We start from the raw sequence: 19,362 nt of genomic DNA on the forward strand, positions 1-19,362 counted from the left end.
GGAGCCTTAGAGATAGAGTAAGGAGATGAGGTTCCTCCATGAGCCTTAGAGATAGAGTAAGGAGATGAGGTTCCTCTAGGAGCCTTAGAGATAGAGGAAGGAGATGAGGTTCCTCTAGGAGCCTTAGAGATAGAGTAAGGAGATGAGGTTCCTCTAGGAGCCTTAGAGATAGAGTAAGGAGATGAGGTTCCTCTAGGAGCCTTAGAGATAGAGTAAGGAGATGAGGTTCCTCTAGGAGCCTTAGAGATAGAGTAAGGAGATGAGGTTCTCTAGGAGCCTTAGAGATAGAGTAAGGAGATGAGGTTCCTCTAGGAGCCTTAGAGATAGAGTAAGGAGATGAGGTTCTAGGAGCCTGAGAGATAGAGTATGGATATGAGGTTCTCTAGGAGCCTTAGAGATAGAGTAAGGAGATGAGGTTCCTCTAGGAGCCTTAGAGATAGAGGAAGGAGATGAGGTTCTCTAGGAGCCTTAGAGATAGAGTAAGGAGATGAGGGTTCTCTATGAGCCTTAGAGATAGAGTAAGGAGATGAGGTTCCTCTAGGAGCCTTAGAGATAGAGTAAGGAGATGAGGTTCCTCTAGGAGCCTTAGAGATAGAGGAAGGAGATGAGGTTCCTCTAGGAGCCTTAGAGATAGAGTAAGGAGATGAGGTTCCTCAGGCAGCCTTAGAGATAGAGTAAGGAGATGAGGTTCCTCTAGGAGCCTTAGAGATAGAGTAAGGAGATGAGGTTCCTCTAGGAGCCTTAGAGATAGAGTAAGGAGATGAGGTTCCTCTAGGAGCCTTATAGATAGAGTAAGGAGATGAGGTTCCTCTAGGAGCCTTAGAGATAGAGTAAGGAGATGAGGTTCCTCAGGAGCCTTAGAGATAGAGTAAGGAGATGAGGTTCCTCTAGGAGCCTTAGAGATAGAGTAAGGAGATGAGGTTCCTCTAGGAGCCTTAGAGATAGAGTAAGGAGATGAGGTTCTCAGGAGCCTTAGAGATAGAGTAAGGAGATGAGGTTCCTCTAGGAGCCTTAGAGATAGAGTAAGGAGATGAGGTTCCTCTAGGAGCCTTAGAGATAGAGGAAGGAGATGAGGTTCCTCTAGGAGCCTTAGAGATAGAGTAAGGAGATGAGGTTCCTCTAGGAGTTTGAGAGATAGAGTATGGAGATGAGGTTCTCTAGGAGCCTTAGAGATAGAGGAAGGAGATGAGGTTCCTCTAGGAGCCTTAGAGATAGAGTAAGGAGATGAGGTTCCTCTAGGAGCCTTAGAGATAGAGTAAGGAGATGAGGTTCCTCTAGGAGCCTTAGAGATAGAGTAAGGAGATGAGGTTCCTCTAGGAGCCTTAGAGATAGAGTAAGGAGATGAGGTTCCTCTAGGAGCCTTAGAGATAGAGGAAGGAGATGAGGTTCCTCTAGGAGCCTTAGAGATAGAGTAAGGAGATGAGGTTCCTCTAGGAGCCTTAGAGATAGAGTAAGGAGATGAGGTTCCTCTAGGAGCCTTAGAGATAGAGTATGGAGATGAGGTTCTCTAGGAGCCTTAGAGATAGAGGAAGGAGATGAGGTTCCTCTAGGAGCCTTAGAGATAGGGTAAGGAGATGAGGTTCCTCTAGGAGCCTTAGAGATAGAGGAGGAAGGAGATGAGGTTCCTCTAGAGCCTTAGAGATAGAGTAAGGAGATGAGGTTCTAGGAGCCTTAGAGATAGAGTAAGGAGATGAGGTTCCTCAGAGCCTTAGAGATAGAGTAAGGAGATGAGGTTCTCTAGGAGCCTTAGAGATAGAGTAAGGAGATGAGGTTCCTCTAGGAGCCTTAGAGATAGAGTAAGGAGATGAGGTTCTCAGGAGCCTTAGAGATAGAGTAAGGAGATGAGGTTCCTCTAGGAGCCTTAGAGATAGAGTAAGGAGATGAGGTTCCTCAAGGAGCCTTAGAGATAGAGGAAGGAGATGAGGTTCCTCTAGGAGCCTTAGAGATAGAGGAAGGAGATGAGGTTCCTCTAGGAGCCTTAGAGATAGAGTAAGGAGATGAGGTTCCTCGAGGAGCCTTAGAGATAGAGTAAGGAGATGAGGTTCCTCTGTAGGAGCCTTAGAGATAGAGTAAGGAGATGAGGTTCCTCTAGGAGCCTTAGAGATAGAGTAAGGAGATGAGGTTCCTCTAGGAGCCTTAGAGATAGAGTAAGGAGATGAGGTTCCTCTAGGAGCCTTAGAGATAGAGTAAGGAGATGAGGTTCCTCACGGAGCCTTAGAGATAGAGGAAGGAGATGAGGTTCCTCTAGGAGCCTTAGAGATAGAGTAAGGAGATGAGGTTCCTCTAGGAGCCTTAGAGATAGAGTAAGGAGATGAGGTTCCTCTAGGAGCCTTAGAGATAGAGTAAGGAGATGAGGTTCCTCTAGGAGCCTTAGAGATAGAGTAAGGAGATGAGGTTCCTAGGAGCCTTAGAGATAGAGTAAGGAGATGAGGTTCCTCTAGGAGCCTTAGAGATTTAGGAAGGAGATGAGGTTCCTCTAGGAGCCTTAGAGATAGAGAAGGGAGATGAGGTTCCTCTAGGAGCCTTAGAGATAGAGTAAGGAGATGAGGTTCCTCTAGGAGCCTTAGAGATAGAGTAAGGAGATGAGGTTCCTCTAGGAGCCTTAGAGATAGAGTAAGGAGATGAGGTTCCTCTAGGAGCCTTAGAGATAGAGTAAGGAGATGAGGTTCCTCTAGGAGCCTTAGAGATAGAGTAAGGAGATGAGGTTCCTCTAGGAGCCTTAGAGATAGAGTAAGGAGATGAGGTTCCTCAGGAGCCTTAGAGATAGAGTAAGGAGATGAGGTTCCTCTAGGAGCCTTAGAGATAGAGGAAGGAGATGAGGGTTCTCTCGGAGCCTTAGAGATAGAGTAAGGAGATGAGGTTCCTCTAGGAGCCTTAGAGATAGAGTAAGGAGATGAGGTTCCTCTAGGAGCCTTAGAGATAGAGTAAGGAGATGAGGTTCCTCTAGGAGCCTTAGAGATAGAGTAAGGAGATGAGGTTCCTCTAGGTTTTAGAGATAGAGTAAGGAGATGAGGTTCCTCTAGGAGCCTTAGAGATAGAGTAAGGAGATGAGGTTCCTCTAGGAGCCTTAGAGATAGAGTAAGGAGATGAGGTTCCTCTAGGAGCCTTAGAGATAGAGTAAGGAGATGAGGTCTTCAGGAGCCTTAGAGATAGAGTAAGGAGATGAGGTTCCTCAGGAGCCTTAGAGATAGAGGAAGGAGATGAGGTTCTAGGAGCCTTAGAGATAGAGTAAGGAGATGAGGTTCCTCTAGGAGCCTTAGAGATAGAGTAAGGAGATGAGGTTCCTCTAGGAGCCTTAGAGATAGAGTAAGGAGATGAGGTTCTCAGGAGCCTTAGAGATAGAGTAAGGAGATGAGGTTCCTCTAGGAGCCTTAGAGATAGAGGAAGGAGATGAGGTTCCTCTAGGAGCCTTAGAGATAGAGTAAGGAGATGAGGTTCCTCTAGGAGCCTTAGAGATAGAGAAGGAGATGAGGTTCCTCTAGGAGCCTTAGAGATAGAGTAAGGAGATGAGGTTCCTCTAGGAGCCTTAGAGATAGAGTAAGGAGATGAGGTTCCTCACGGAGCCTTAGAGATAGAGTAAGGAGATGAGGTTCCTCTAGGAGCCTTAGAGATAGAGTAAGGAGATGAGGTTCCTCTAGGAGCCTTAGAGATAGAGTAAGGAGATGAGGTTCTCTAGGAGCCTTAGAGATAGAGTAAGGAGATGAGGTTCCTCTCTAGGAGCCTTAGAGATAGAGTAAGGAGATGAGGTTCCTCTAGGAGCCTTAGAGATAGAGTAAGGAGATGAGGGGTCTCTAGGAGCCTTAGAGATAGAGTAAGGAGATGAGGTTCCTCTAGGAGCCTTAGAGATAGAGGAAGGAGATGAGGTTCCTCTAGGTTTTAGAGATAGAGTAAGGAGATGAGGTCTCTAGGAGCCTTAGAGATAGAGTAAGGAGATGAGGTTCCCCAGGAGCCTTAGAGATAGAGTAAGGAGATGAGGTTCCTCTAGGAGCCTTAGAGATAGAGGAAGGAGATGAGGTTCCTCTAGGAGCCTTAGAGATAGAGTAAGGAGATGAGGTTCCTCTAGGAGCCTTAGAGATAGAGTAAGGAGATGAGGTTCCTCTAGGAGCCTTAGAGATAGAGTAAGGAGATGAGGTTCCTCTAGGAGCCTTAGAGATAGAGGAAGGAGATGAGGTTCCTCTAGGAGCCTTAGAGATAGAGTAAGGAGATGAGGTTCCTCTAGGAGCCTTAGAGATAGAGGAAGGAGATGAGGTTCCTCTAGGAGCCTTATATATATAGAGTAAGGAGATGAGGTTCCTCTGAACAACCAAGAGGACCAACAGAACCAACACAACCAAGAGGACCAACAGAACCACCAGAACAACCAATAGGACCAACAGAACGAACAGAACAACCAGAACAACCAACAGAAATGAGATCATGAGGTGTTAGACATGAGATGTTAGACATGAGATGTTAGACATGAGATGTTATGTTAGACATGAGGTGTTGACATGAGATGTTAGACATGACGTGTTAGACATGAGATGTTAGACATGAGGTGTTAGACATGAGGTGTTAGACATGAGGTGTTAGACATGAGGTGTTAGACATGAGATGTTAGACATGAGATGTTAGACATGAGGTGTTAGACATGACGTGTTAGACATGAGATGTTAGACATGAGATGTTAGACATGACGTGTTAGACATGAGGTGTTAGACATGAGATGTTAGACATGAGATGTTAGACATGAGATGTTAGACATGAGGTGTTAGACATGAGATGTTAGACATGAGGTGTTAGACATGAGGTGTTAGACATGAGGTGTTAGACATGAGATGTTAGACATGAGGTGTTAGACATGAGGTGTTAGACATGAGATGTTAGACATGAGGTGTTAGACATGAGATGTTAGACATGAGATGTTAGACATGAGATGTTAGACATGAGGTGTTAGACATGAGGTGTTAGACATGAGATGTTAGACATGAGGTGTTAGACATGAGATGTTAGACATGAGGTGTTAGACATGAGGTGTTAGACATGAGGTGTTAGACATGAGGTGTTAGACATGAGGTGTTAGACATGAGATGTTAGACATGAGATGTTAGACATGAGGTGTTAGACATGAGGTGTTAGACATGAGATGTTAGACATGAGATGTTAGACATGAGGTGTTAGACATGAGATGTTAGACATGAGGTGTTAGACATGAGATGTTAGACATGAGATGTTAGACATGAGGTGTTAGACATGAGGTGTTAGACATGAGGTGTTAGACATGAGATGTTAGACATGAGGTGTTAGACATGAGATGTTAGACATGAGATGTTAGACATGAGGTGTTAGACATGAGATGTTAGACATGAGATGTTAGACATGAGGTGTTAGACATGAGGTGTTAGACATGAGATGTTAGACATGAGGTGTTAGACATGAGGTGTTAGACATGAGATGTTAGACATGAGATGTTAGACATGAGATGTTAGACATGAGGTGTTAGACATGAGGTGTTAGACATGAGATGTTAGACATGAGGTGTTAGACATGAGATGTTAGACATGAGGTGTTAGACATGAGGTGTTAGACATGAGGTGTTAGACATGAGATGTTAGACATGAGATGTTAGACATGAGGTGTTAGACATGAGGTGTTAGACATGAGGTGTTAGACATGAGATGTTAGACATGAGGTGTTAGACATGAGGTGTTAGACATGAGGTGTTAGACATGAGATGTTAGACATGAGGTGTTAGACATGAGATGTTAGACATGAGATGTTAGACATGAGATGTTAGACATGAGGTGTTAGACATGAGATGTTAGACATGAGGTGTTAGACATGAGGTGTTAGACATGAGATGTTAGACATGAGGTGTTAGACATGAGATGTTAGACATGAGGTGTTAGACATGAGATGTTAGACATGAGGTGTTAATTTGAATCCCAACCCGTTCGTCAAACACTGGGTCCTTCGGTTCCCAGCACACACAAAAGGACTTCAGCAGCCAATCAGAACGCAGGACCTACGTGATGCTGGTCAGAATCTGAGCTCCGGTCAGACAGGTTCCTCTTCAGTTTGTGCAGATCAGACAGCTGGCGGAGGACACCAAGGATGCAATGAATGGCTTAGGAGACACTGAGCTCCTCTCCTCTCTCCTTAAGGACACTTAGGATACACTGAGCTCCTCTCTCCTCTCTCCTTATGGACGCTTAGGATACACTGAGCTCTCTCCTCTCCTCTCTCCTTATGGACGTTAGGATACACTGAGCCCTCTCTCCTCTCTCTCCTTATGGACGCTTAGGATACACTGAGCCCTCTCTCTCTCCTTATGGACGCTTAGGATACACTGAGCTCCTCTCTCCTATGGACAGGATACACTGAGCTCCTCTCTCTCTCTCCCTTATGGACACTTAGGATACACTGAGCTCCTCTCTCTCCTTATGGACGCTTAGGAGGATACACTGAGCCCTCTCTCTCTCTTATGGACGAGGATACACTGAGCTCCTCCTCTCCTCTCTCCTTATGGACGCTAAGGACACACTGAGCTCCTCTCTCCTCTCTCCTTATGGACGCTTAGGATACACTGAGCTCCTCTCTCCTCTCTCCTTATGGACGTTTAGGATACACTGAGCTCCTCTCTCCTCTCTCTCCTTATGGACGCTTAGGATACACTGAGCCCTCTCTCCTCTCTCCTTATGGACGTTAGGATACACTGAGCTCCTCTCTCTCTCTCCTTATGGACGCTTAGGATACACTGAGCCCTCTCTCCTCTCTCCTTATGGACGCTTAGGATACACTGAGCCCTCTCTCTCTCCTTATGGACGCTTAGGATACACTGAGCTCCTCTCCTCTCTCCTTAAGGACGCTTAGGATACACTTAGCTCCTCTCTCCTCTCCTCTCTCCTTAAGGACGCTTAGGAGACACTGAGCTCCTCTCCTCTCTCCTTATGGACGCTTAGGTTACACTGAGCTCCTCTCTCCTCTCCTTATGGACGCTTAGGATACACTGAGCTCCTCTCCTCTCCTTATGGACGTTTAGGATACACTGAGCCCTCTCTCCTCTCTCCTTATGGACGCTTAGGACACACTGAGCTCCTCTCTCCTTATGGACGCTTAGGATACACTGAGCACCTCTCTCCTCTCTCCTTATGGACGCTTAGGATACACTGAGCTCCTCTCTCCTCTCTCTCCTTATGGACGCTTAGGATACACTGAGCCCTCTCCTCTCCTCTCTCCTTATGGACGCTTAGGATACACTGAGCTCCTCTCTCTCTCTCTCCTTATGGACGCTTAGGATACACTGAGCCCTCCCTCTCTCTCCTTATGGACGCTTAGGATACACTGAGCCCTCTCCTCTCTCTCCTTATGGACGCTTAGGATACACTGAGCCCTCCTCTCTCCTCTCTCTATGGACGCTTAGGATACACTGAGCCCTCTCTCCTCTCTCCTTATGGACGCTTAGGATACACTGAGCCCTCTCCTCTCTCCTTATGGACGCTTAGGATACACTGAGCTCTCCTCTCTCTCTCCTTATGGACGCTTAGGATACACTGAGCCCTCTCTCCTCTCTCCTTATGGACGCTTAGGATACACTGAGCCCTCTCTCCTCTCTCTTATGGACGCTTAGGATACACTGAGCTCCTCTCTCTCTCTCCTTATGGACGCTTAGGATACACTGAGCCCTCTCTCCTTATGGACGTTTAGGATACACTGAGCTCCTCTCCTCTCTCCTTATGGCCGCTTAGGATACACTGAGCCCTCTCCTCTCTCTCTCCTTATGGACGTTTAGGATACACTGAGCCCCTCTCCTCTCTCCTTATGGACGTTTAGGATACACTGAGCTCCTCTCTCCTCTCCTTATGGACGTTTAGGATACACTGAGCTCCTCCTCTCTCCTTATGGACATTTAGGATACACTGAGCCCTCCTCTCTCCTTATGGACGCTTAGGACACACTGAGCTCCTCTCCTCTCTCCTTATGGACGTTTAGGATACACTGAGCTCCTCTCTCCTCTCTCCTTATGGACGTTTAGGATACACTGAGCCCTCTCTCCTCCTTATGGACGTTTAGGATACACTGAGCTCCTCTCCTCCTCTCTCTCTCCTTATGGACATTTAGGATACACTGAGCTCTCCTCTCTCTCTCCTTATGGATGCTTAGGATACACTGAGCTCCTCTCTCCTCTCCTCTCTCCTTATGGATGTTTAGGACCTCTCTCCTCTCTCTTATGGATGAATCTTCATCTAGTCAGTATATTTTGTATAATCCACAATTACTAATTCCCTTTAAAGGACTTTAGAATCTGTACAAATACGACATCCCTGACCTTTGACCTCACATTGGATCAGGATCCCTCTCCCGGATGGACAGAACAATAGATGTCATGTGACCAGATGAACAATAGATGGAGTTAGAGAGGGGGATCTGTTGGTCCAACCTCAGACTCAAGACCAAGACTACTGGAGGGGTCCTGGGAGCCCAACCAGTCTACAGGTGCTTTGTGGACTTGGAGAAGGCTTTGGACCAGGTCCCTCTGGGTTGTTGTGGGAGGTGCTGCAGGATAATGAGGTTCAGGACTTGTTGCTCCGGGCTACGCGGTCTCTGTAGACCTGCAGTAGGATCTGTGTTCATTAAGTCAGACATGTTCTCGGTGGTGTCGGCCTCACCAGGGCTGCCCTCCATCACCGGTCCTGATGGTGATCTTCATGGACAGGATGTCTAGGAGCAGCCTGGGCGGGGCGGTCGGGTTTGGGGATGAGAGTCAGCACCTCCACCTGAGGCCCTGGTGGTCTGAGGGAACCGGGGACTGGTCCTCCAGGGGGGCCAGAGACCCCCAAGAGAAGGAGAACAAGTACCTCAGGGTCTAGTTCACCAGTGAGGGGGAGATGGAGAGAGATGGAAGAGGATGGAGGAGGATGGAGAGAGATGGAGGAGGATGGAGAGAGATGGAGGAGGATGGAGAGATGGAGGAGGATGGAGAGAGAGATGAAGGAGGATGAGAGAGAGAGGATGGAGAGAGGATGGAGAGAGATGAGAGGATGGAGAGAGATGAGAGGATGGAGAGAGATGAGAGAGATGGAGAGAGGATGGAGAGACGAAGGGATGGAGAGATGGAGCGAGGAGGATGGAGAGAGAGATGAAGGAGGATGGAGAGAGATGAAGGAGAGAGATGGACGGGGATGGAGAGAGATGGAGGGGATGGAGAGAGATGGAGGGAGATGGAGAGAGATGGAGGGGGATGGAGAGAGATGGAGGGAGATGGAGAGAGATGGAGAGAGATGGACGGGGATGGAGAGAGATGGAGGGAGATGGAGAGATGAGAGGATGGAGAGATGAAGGAGGATGGAGAGAGATGAAGGAGGATGGAGAGAGATGGAGGAGGATGGAGAGAGATGGAGGAGGATGGAGAGAGATGAAGGAGGATGGAGATAGAGGAAGGAGATGAGGTTCCTCTAGGAGCCTTAGAGATAGAGTAAGGAGATGAGGTTCCTCTAGGAGCCTTAGAGACAGAGTAAGGAGATGAGGTTCCTCTAGGAGCCTTAGAGACAGAGTAAGGAGATGAGGTTCCTCTGTAGGAGCCTTAGAGATAGAGTAAGGAGATGAGGTTCCTCTAGGAGCCTTAGAGAGAGAGGAGATGAGGTCTCTAGAGCCTTTAGAGATAGAGTAAGGAGATGAGGTTCCTCTAGGAGCCTTAGAGATAGAGTAAGGAGATGAGGTTCCTCTAGGAGCCTTAGAGATAGAGGAAGGAGATGAGGTTCCTCTGTAGAAGCCTTAGAGATAGGGTAAGGAGATGAGGTTCCTCTAAGAGCCTTAGAGATAGAGTAAGGAGATGAGGTTCCTCTAGGAGCCTTAGAGATAGAGGAAGGAGATGAGGTTCCTCTAGGAGCCTTAGAGATAGAGGAAGGAGATGAGGTTCCTCTAGGAGCCTTAGAGATAGAGTAAGGAGATGAGGTTCCTCTAGGAGCCTTAGAGATAGAGTAAGGAGATGAGGTTCCTCTAGGAGCCTTAGAGATAGAGGAAGGAGATGAGGTTCCTCTAGGAGCCTTAGAGATAGAGTAAGGAGATGAGGTTCCTCTAGGAGCCTTAGAGATAGAGTAAGGAGATGAGGTTCCTCTAGGAGCCTTAGAGATAGAGTAAGGAGATGAGGTTCCTCTAGAGCCTTAGAGATAGAGGAAGGAGATGAGGTTCCTCTAGGAGCCTTAGAGATAGAGTAAGGAGATGAGGTTCCTCTAGGAGCCTTAGAGATAGAGTAAGGAGATGAGGTTCCTCTAGGAGCCTTAGAGATAGAGTAAGGAGATGAGGTTCCTCTGTAGGAGCCTTAGAGATAGAGTAAGGAGATGAGGTTCCTCTAGGAGCCTTAGAGATAGAGTAAGGAGATGAGGTTCCTCTAGGAGCCTTAGAGATAGAGTAAGGAGATGAGGTTCTCTAGGAGTTTTAGAGATAAAGTAAGGAGATGAGGTTCCTCTAGAGCCTTAGAGATAGAGTAAGGAGATGAGGTTCCTCTAGGAGCCTTAGAGATAGAGTAAGGAGATGAGGTTCTCTAGGAGCCTTAGAGATAGAGTAAGGAGATGAGGTTCCTCTAGGAGTTTTAGAGATAGAGTAAGGAGATGAGGTTCCTCAGGAGCCTTAGAGATAGAGGAAGGAGATGAGGTTCTCAGGAGCCTTAGAGATAGAGTAAGGAGATGAGGTTCCTCTAGGAGCCTTAGAGATAGAGTAAGGAGATGAGGTTCTCTAGGAGCCTTAGAGATAGAGGAAGGAGATGAGGTTCCTCTAGGAGCCTTAGAGATATAGTAAGGAGATGAGGTTCTCTAGGAGTTTTAGAGATAGAGTAAGGAGATGAGGTTCCTCTAGGAGCCTTAGAGATAGAGTAAGGAGATGAGGTTCCTCTAGGAGCCTTAGAGACAGAGTAAGGAGATGAGGTTCCTCTAGGAGCCTTAGAGATAGAGTAAGGAGATGAGGTCTCTAGAGCCTTAGAGATAGAGTAAGGAGATGAGGGTTCTCTATGAGCCTTAGAGAAAGAGTAAGGAGATGAGGTTCCTCTAGGAGCCTTAGAGATAGAGTAAGGAGATGAGGTTCTCTAGGAGCCTTAGAGATAGAGTAAGGAGATGAGGTTCTAGGAGCCTTAGAGATAGAGTAAGGAGATGAGGTTCCTCTAGGAGCCTTAGAGATAGAGTAAGGAGATGAGGTTCTAGGAGCCTTAGAGATAGAGTAAGGAGATGAGGTTCCTCTAGGAGCCTTAGAGATAGAGTAAGGAGATGAGGTTCCTCTAGGAGTCTTAGCGATAGAGGAAGGAGATGAGGTTCCTCTAGGAGCCTTAGAGATAGAGTAAGGAGATGAGGTTCTCTAGGAGCCTTAGAGAAAGAGTAAGGAGATGAGGTTCCTCTAGGAGCCTTAGAGATAGAGTAAGGAGATGAGGTTCCTCTAGGAGCCTTAGAGATAGAGTAAGGAGATGAGGTTCTCTAGGAGCCTTAGAGATAGAGTAAGGAGATGAGGTTCCTCTAGGAGCCTTAGAGATAGAGTAAGGAGATGAGGTTCCTCTAGGAGCCTTAGAGATAGAGTAAGGAGATGAGGTTCCTCTAGGAGTCTTAGAGATAGAGTAAGGAGATGAGGTTCCTCTAGGAGCCTTAGAGATAGAGTAAGGAGATGAGGTTCCTAGGAGCCTTAGAGATAGAGGAAGGAGATGAGGTTCTAGGAGCCTTAGAGATAGAGTAAGGAGATGAGGTTCCTCAGGAGCCTTAGAGATAGAGTAAGGAGATGAGGTTCCTCTAGGAGCCTTAGAGATAGAGTAAGGAGATGAGGTTCCTCTAGGAGCCTTAGAGATAGAGTAAGGAGATGAGGTTCCTCTAGGAGCCTTAGAGATAGAGTAAGGAGATGAGGTCTCTAGGAGCCTTAGAGATAGAGTAAGGAGATGAGGTTCCTCTAGGAGCCTTAGAGATAGAGTAAGGAGATGAGGTTCCTCTAGGAGCCTTAGAGATAGAGGAAGGAGATGAGGGCCCTCTAGGAGCCTTAGAGATAGAGTAAGGAGATGAGGTTCCTCTAGGAGCCTTAGAGATAGAGGAAGGAGATGAGGTTCCTCTAGGAGTCTTAGAGATAGAGGAAGGAGATGAGGTTCCTCTAGGAGCCTTAGAGATAGAGTAAGGAGATGAGGTCCCTCTAGGAGCCTTAGAGATAGAGTAAGGAGATGAGGTTCCTCTAGGAGCCTTAGAGATAGAGTAAGGAGATGAGGTTCCTCTAGGAGCCTTAGAGATAGAGTAAGGAGATGAGGTTCCTCTAGGAGCCTTAGAGATAGAGTAAGGAGATGAGGTTCCTCTAGAGGCCTTAGAGATAGAGTAAAGAGATGAGGTTCCTCTAGGAGCCTTAGAGATAGAGTAAGGAGATGAGGTCCCCCTCAAGGAGCCTTAGATATAGAGTAAGGAGATGAGGTTCTAGGAGCCTTAGAGATAGAGTAAGGAGATGAGGTTCCTCTAGGAGTTTTAGAGATAGAGTAAGGAGATGAGGTTCCTCAGGAGCCTTAGAGATAGAGTAAGGAGATGAGGTTCCTCTAGGAGCCTTAGAGATAGAGGAAGGAGATGAGGTTCCTCTAGGCCCTAGAGATAGAGTAAGGAGATGAGGTTCCTCTAGGAGCCTTAGAGATAGAGTAAGGAGATGAGGTTCCTCTAGGAGTCTTAGCGATAGAGTAAGGAGATGAGGTTCCTCTAGGAGCCTTAGAGATAGAGTAAGGAGATGAGGTTCCTCTAGGAGCCTTAGAGATAGAGTAAGGAGATGAGGTTCCTCTAGGAGCCTTAGAGATAGAGTAAGGAGATGAGGTTCCTCTAGGAGCCTTAGAGATAGAGTAAGGAGATGAGGTTCCTCTAGGAGCCTTAGAGATAGAGTAAGGAGATGAGGTTCCTCTAGGAGCCTTAGAGATAGAGTAAGGAGATGAGGTTCTAGGAGCCTTAGAGATAGAGTAAGGAGATGAGGTTCCTCAGGAGCCTTAGAGATAGAGTAAGGAGATGAGGTTCTCTAGGAGCCTTAGAGATAGAGTAAGGAGATGAGGTTCCTCTAGGAGCCTTAGAGATAGAGTAAGGAGATGAGGTTCCTCTAGGAGCCTTAGAGATAGAGTAAGGAGATGAGGTTCCTCTAGGAGCCTTAGAGATAGAGTAAGGAGATGAGGTTCCTCTAGGAGCCTTAGAGATAGAGGAAGGAGATGAGGTTCCTCTAGGAGCCTTAGAGATAGAGTAAGGAGATGAGGTTCCTCTAGGAGCCTTAGAGATAGAGTAAGGAGATGAGGTTCCTCTAGGAGCCTTAGAGATAGAGTAAGGAGATGAGGTTCCTCTAGGAGCCTTAGAGATAGAGTAAGGAGATGAGGTTCCTCTAGGAGCCTTAGAGATAGAGTAAGGAGATGAGGTTCCTCTAGGAGCCTTAGAGATAGAGTAAGGAGATGAGGTTCCTCTGTAGGAGCCTTAGAGATAGAGTAAGGAGATGAGGTTCCTCTAGGAGCCTTAGAGATAGAGTAAGGAGATGAGGTTCCTCTAGAGCCTTAGAGATAGAGTAAGGAGATGAGGTTCCTCTAGGAGCCTTAGAGATAGAGTAAGGAGATGAGGTTCCTCTAGGAGTCTTAGAGATAGAGTAAGGAGATGAGGGGTCTCTAGGAGCCTTAGAGATAGAGTAAGGAGATGAGGTTCCTCTAGGAGCCTTAGAGATAGAGTAAGGAGATGAGGGGTCTCTAGGAGCCTTAGAGATAGAGTAAGGAGATGAGGTTCCTCTAGGAGCCTTAGAGATAGAGTAAGGAGATGAGGTTCCTCTAGGAGCCTTAGAGATAGAGTAAGGAGATGAGGTTCCTCTCTAGGAGCCTTAGAGATAGAGGAAGGAGATGAGGTTCCTCTAGGAGCCTTAGAGATAGAGTAAGGAGATGAGGTTCCTCTAGGAGCCTTAGAGATAGAGTAAGGAGATGAGGTTCCTCTAGGAGCCTTAGAGATAGAGTAAGGAGATGAGGTTCCTCTAGGAGCCTTAGAGATAGAGGAAGGAGATGAGGTTCTCTAGGAGCCTTAGAGATAGAGTAAGGAGATGAGGTTCCTCTAGGAGCCTTAGAGATAGAGTAAGGAGATGAGGTTCCTCTAGGAGCCTTAGAGATAGAGGAAGGAGATGAGGTTCCTCTAGGAGCCTTAGAGATAGAGTAAGGAGATGAGGTTCTCTAGGAGTTTTAGAGATAGAGAAGGAGATGAGGTTCCTCTAGGAGCCTTAGAGATAGAGTAAGGAGATGAGGTTCCTCTAGGAGCCTTAGAGAGAGAGGAAGGAGATGAGGTTCCTCAAGGAGCCTTAGAGATCGAGTAAGGAGATGAGGTTCCTCTAGGAGCCTTAGAGATCGAGTAAGGAGATGAGGTTCCTCAAGGAGCCTTAGAGATCGAGTAAGGAGATGAGGTTCCTCTAGGAGCCTTAGAGATAGAGTAAGGAGATGAGGTTCCTCTAGTAGCCTTAGAGATAGAGTAAGGAGATGAGGTTCCTCTAGGAGCCTTAGAGATAGAGTAAGGAGATGAGGTTCCTCTAGGAGCCTTAGAGATAGAGTAAGGAGATGAGGTTCCTCTAGGAGCCTTAGAGATAGAGTAAGGAGATGAGGTTCCTCTAGGAGCCTTAGAGATAGAGTATGGAGATGAGGTTCTCTATGAGCCTTAGAGAGAGAGTAAGGAGATGAGGTCAGCCTACGAGCCTCAGAGATAGAGTAAGCAGATGAGGTTCCTCAGGAGTTTTAGAGATAGAGTAAGGAGATGAGGTTCCTCTGTAGGAGCCTTAGAGATAGAAGAAGGAGATGAGGTTCCTCTAGGAGCCTTAGAGATAGAGTAAGGAGATGAGGTTCCTCTAGGAGCCTTAGAGATAGAGTAAGGAGATGAGGTTCCTCTAGGAGCCTTAGAGATAGAGTAAGGAGATGAGGTTCCTCTAGGAGCCTTAGAGATAAAGTAAGGAGATGAGGTTCCTCTAGAGCCTTAGAGATAGAGTAAGGAGATGGGGTTCCTCTAGGAGCCTTAGAGATAGAGTAAGGAGATGAGGTTCCTCTGGAGCCTTAGAGATAGAGGTAAGGAGATGAGGGGTCTCTAGGAGCCTTAGAGATAGAGTAAGGAGATGAGGTTCCTCTAGGAGCCTTAGAGATAGAGTAAGGAGATGAGGTTCCTCTAGGAGCCTTAGAGATAGAGTAAGGAGATGAGGTTCCTCTAGGAGCCTTAGAGATAGAGTAAGGAGATGAGGTTCCTCTAGGAGCCTTAGAGATAGAGTAAGGAGATGAGGTTCCTCTAGGAGCCTTAGAGATAGAGTAAGGAGATGAGGTTCCTCTAGGAGCCTTAGAGATAGAGTATGGAGATGAGGTTCTCTAGGAGCCTTAGAGATAGAGTAAGGAGATGAGGTTCCTCTAGGAGCCTTAGAGATAGAGTAAGGAGATGAGGTTCCTCTAGGAGCCTTAGAGATAGAGGAAGGAGATGAGGTTCCTCTAGAAGCCTTAGAGATAGAGTAAGGAGATGAGGTTCCTCTAGGAGCCTTAGAGATAGAGTAAGGAGATGAGGTTCCTCTAGGAGCCTTAGAGATAGAGGAAGGAGATGAGGTTCCTCTAGGAGCCTTAGAGATAGAGTAAGGAGATGAGGTTCCTCTAGGAGCCTTAGAGATAGAGTAAGGAGATGAGGTTCCTCTAGGAGCCTTAGAGATAGAGTAAGGAGATGAGGTTCCTCTAGGAGCCTTAGAGATAGAGTAAGGAGATGAGGTTCTAGGAGCCTTAGAGATAGAGTAAGGAGATGAGGTTCCTCTAGGAGCCTTAGAGATAGAGTAAGGAGATGAGGTTCTCTAGAGCCTTAGAGATAGAGTAAGGAGATGAGGTTCCTCTAGGAGTTTTAGAGATAGAGTAAGGAGATGAGGTTCCTCTAGGAGCCTTAGAGATAGAGTAAGGAGATGAGGTTCCTCTAGGAGCCTTAGAGATAGAGTAAGGAGATGAGGTTCCTCTAGGAGCCTTAGAGATAGAGGAAGGAGATGAGGTTCTCTAGGAGCTTTAGAGATAGAGTAAGGAGATGAGGTTCCTCTAGGAGCCTTAGAGATAGAGTAAGGAGATGAGGTTCCTCTAGGAGCCTTAGAGATAGAGTAAGGAGATGAGGTTCCTCTAGGAGCCTTAGAGATAGAGTAAGGAGATGAGGTTCCTCTAGGAGCCTTAGAGATAGAGTAAGGAGATGGGGTTCCTCTAGGAGCCTTAGAGATAGAGTAAGGAGATGAGGTTCCTCTAGGAGTCTTAGAGATAGAGTAAGGAGATGAGGTTCCTCTAGGAGCCTTAGAGATAGAGTAAGGAGATGAGGTTCTCTAGGAGCCTTAGAGATAGAGTAAGGAGATGAGGTTCCTCTAGGAGCCTTAGAGATAGAGTAAGGAGATGAGGTTCCTCTAGGAGCCTTAGAGATAGAGTAAGGAGATGAGGTTCCTCTAGGAGCCTTAGAGATAGAGTAAGGAGATGAGGTTCTAGGAGCCTTAGAGATAGAGTAAGGAGATGAGGTTCCTCTGGAGCCTTAGAGATAGAGTAAGGAGATGAGGTTCTAGGAGCCTTAGAGATAGAGTAAGGAGATGAGGTTCCTCTAGGAGCCTTAGAGATAGAGTAAGGAGATGAGGTTCCTCTAGGAGCCTTAGAGATAGAGTAAGGAGATGAGGTTCCTCTAGGAGCCTTAGAGATAGCGTAAGGAGATGAGGTTCCTCGAGGAGCCTTAGAGATAGAGTAAGGAGATGAGGTTCCTCTAGGAGCCTTAGAGATAGAGGAAGGAGATGAGGTTCCTCTAGGAGCCTTAGAGATAGAGTAAGGAGATGAGGTTCCTCTAGGAGCCTTAGAGATAGAGTAAGGAGATGAGGTTCTCTAGGAGCCTTAGAGATAGAGTAAGGAGATGAGGTTCCTCTAGGAGCCTTAGAGATAGAGTAAGGAGATGAGGTTCTAGGAGCCTTAGAGATAGAGTAAGGAGATGACGATTCTCTAGGAGCCTTAGAGATAGAGTAAGGAGATGAGGTTCCTCTGTAGGAGCCTTAGAGATAGAGGAAGGAGATGAGGTTCCTCTAGGAGCCTTAGAGATAGAGTAAGGAGATGAGGGGTCTCTAGGAGCCTTAGAGATAGAGTAAGGAGATGAGGTTCCTCTAGGAGCCTTAGAGATAGAGTAAGGAGATGAGGTTCCTCTAGGAGCCTTAGAGATAGAGTAAGGAGATGAGGTTCCTCTAGGAGCCTTAGAGATAGAGTAAGGAGATGAGGTTCCTCAGGAGCCTTAGAGATAGAGTAAGGAGATGAGGTTCCTCTAGGAGCCTTAGAGATAGAGTAAGGAGATGAGGTTCCTCTGGAGCCTTAGAGATAGAGTAAGGAGATGAGGTTCCTCTAGGAGTTTTAGAGATAGAGTAAGGAGATGAGGTTCCTCTAGGAGCCTTAGAGATAGAGTAAGGAGATGAGGTTCCTCAGGAGCCTTAGAGATAGAGTATGGAGATGAGGTTCCTCTAGGAGCCTTAGAGATAGAGTAAGGAGATGAGGTTCCTCTAGGAGCCTTAGAGATAGAGTAAGGAGATGAGGTTCTCAGGAGCCTTAGAGATAGAGTAAGGAGATGAGGTTCCTCTAGGAGCCTTAGAGATAGAGTAAGGAGATGAGGTTCCTCTAGGAGCCTTAGAGATAGAGTAAGGAGATGAGGTTCCTCTAGGAGCCTTAGAGATAGAGTAAGGAGATGAGGTTCCTCTAGGAGCCTTAGAGATAGAGTAAGGAGATGAGGTATCTCTAGGAGCCTTAGAGATAGAGTAAGGAGATGAGGTTCCTCTAGGAGCCTTAGAGATAGAGTAAGGAGATGAGGTTCCTCTAGGAGCCTTAGAGATAGAGTAAGGAGATGAGGTTCCTCTAGGAGCCTTAGAGATAGAGTAAGGAGATGAGGTTCCTCTAGGAGCCTTAGAGATAGAGTAAGGAGATGAGGTTCCTCTAGGAGCCTTAGAGATAGAGTAAGGAGATGAGGTTCCTCTAGGAGCCTTAGAGATAGAGTAAGGAGATGAGGTTCCTCTAGGAGCCTTAGAGATAGAGTAAGGAGATGAGGTTCCTCTAGGAGCCTTAGAGATAGAGTAAGGAGATGAGGTTCTGTAGGAGCCTTAGAGATAGAGTAAGGAGATGAGGTTCCTCTAGGAGCCTTAGAGATAGAGTAAGGAGATGAGGTTCCTCTAGGAGCCTTAGAGATAGAGGAGTAAGGAGATGAGGTTCCTCTAGAGCCTTAGAGATAGAGTAAGGAGATGAGGTTCCCCTAGGAGCCTTAGAGCTAGAGTAAGGAGATGAGGTTCCTCAAGGAGCCTTAGAGATCGAGTAAGGAGATGAGGTTCCTCTAGGAGCCTTAGAGATAGAGTAAGGAGATGAGGTTCCTCAAGGAGCCTTAGAGATCGAGTAAGGAGATGAGGTTCCTCTAGGAGCCTTAGAGATAGAGTAAGGAGATGAGGTTCCTCTAGGAGCCTTAGAGATAGAGTAAGGAGATGAGGTTCCTCTAGGAGCCTTAGAGATAGAGTAAGGAGATGAGGTTCCTCTAGGAGCCTTAGAGATAGAGTAAGGAGATGAGGTTCCTCTAGGAGCCTTAGAGATAGAGGAAGGAGATGAGGTTCCTCTAGGAGCCTTAGAGATAGAGTAAGGAGATGAGGTTCCTCTGTAGGAGCCTTAGAGATAGAGGAAGGAGATGAGGTTCCTCTAGGAGCCTTAGAGATAGAGTAAGGAGATGAGGTTCCTCTAGGAGCCTTAGAGATAGAGTAAGGAGATGAGGTTCCTCTAGGAGCCTTAGAGATAGAGTAAGGAGATGAGGTTCCTCTAGGAGCCTTAGAGATAGAGGAAGGAGATGAGGTTCCTCTAGGAGCCTTAGAGATAGAGGAAGGAGATGAGGTTCCTCTAGGAGCCTTAGAGATAGAGGAAGGAGATGAGGTTCCTCTAGGAGCCTTAGAGATAGAGTAAGGAGATGAGGTTCCTCTAGGAGCCTTAGAGATAGAGTAAGGAGATGAGGTTCCTAGGAGCCTTAGAGATAGAGTAAGGAGATGAGGTTCTCTAGGAGCCTTAGAGATAGAAGAAGGAGATGAGGTTCCTCTAGGAGCCTTAGAGATAGAGTAAGGAGATGAGGTTCCTCTAGGAGCCTTAGAGATAGAGTAAGGAGATGAGGTTCCTCTAGGAGCCTTAGAGATAGAGTAAGGAGATGAGGTTCCTCTAGGAGCCTTAGAGATAGAGTAAGGAGATGAGGTTCCTCTAGGAGCCTTAGAGATAGAGTAAGGAGATGAGGTTCCTCTAGGAGCCTTAGAGATAGAGTAAGGAGATGAGGTTCCTCTAGGAGCCTTAGAGATAGAGTAAGGAGATGAGGTTCCTCTAGGAGCCTTAGAGATAGAGTAAGGAGATGAGGTTCCTCTAGG

The 19,362-nt window shown here is 46.8% G+C and overlaps 1 protein-coding gene across 8 annotated transcripts in view; it reads right to left on the reverse strand.

Annotated features, from left to right (window-relative positions):
- Nucleotides 1-19,362, reverse strand: part of arhgap27l (Rho GTPase activating protein 27, like) — a 47,899-nt gene that overhangs the window by 15,705 nt on the left and 12,832 nt on the right. For 2 of the 8 annotated variants that reach the window (XM_056406299.1, XM_056406296.1), the window contains exon 12: nucleotides 8,653-8,794. The exons of 5 other annotated variants lie outside the window; for them this stretch is intronic. In XM_056406299.1, the coding sequence (XP_056262274.1) occupies nucleotides 8,744-8,794 (51 nt within the window). In that variant the 3' untranslated portion in view covers nucleotides 8,653-8,743. Of the gene's footprint in view, nucleotides 1-6,006; nucleotides 6,075-8,652; nucleotides 8,795-19,362 lie in introns of those variants that run through there. One more of the 8 variants, XM_056406298.1, reaches the window with a different exon arrangement.

Source organism: Pseudoliparis swirei, chromosome 23 (genome assembly GCF_029220125.1).
Source record: "Pseudoliparis swirei isolate HS2019 ecotype Mariana Trench chromosome 23, NWPU_hadal_v1, whole genome shotgun sequence".
Taxonomy (NCBI): Eukaryota; Metazoa; Chordata; class Actinopteri; order Perciformes; family Liparidae; genus Pseudoliparis; species Pseudoliparis swirei.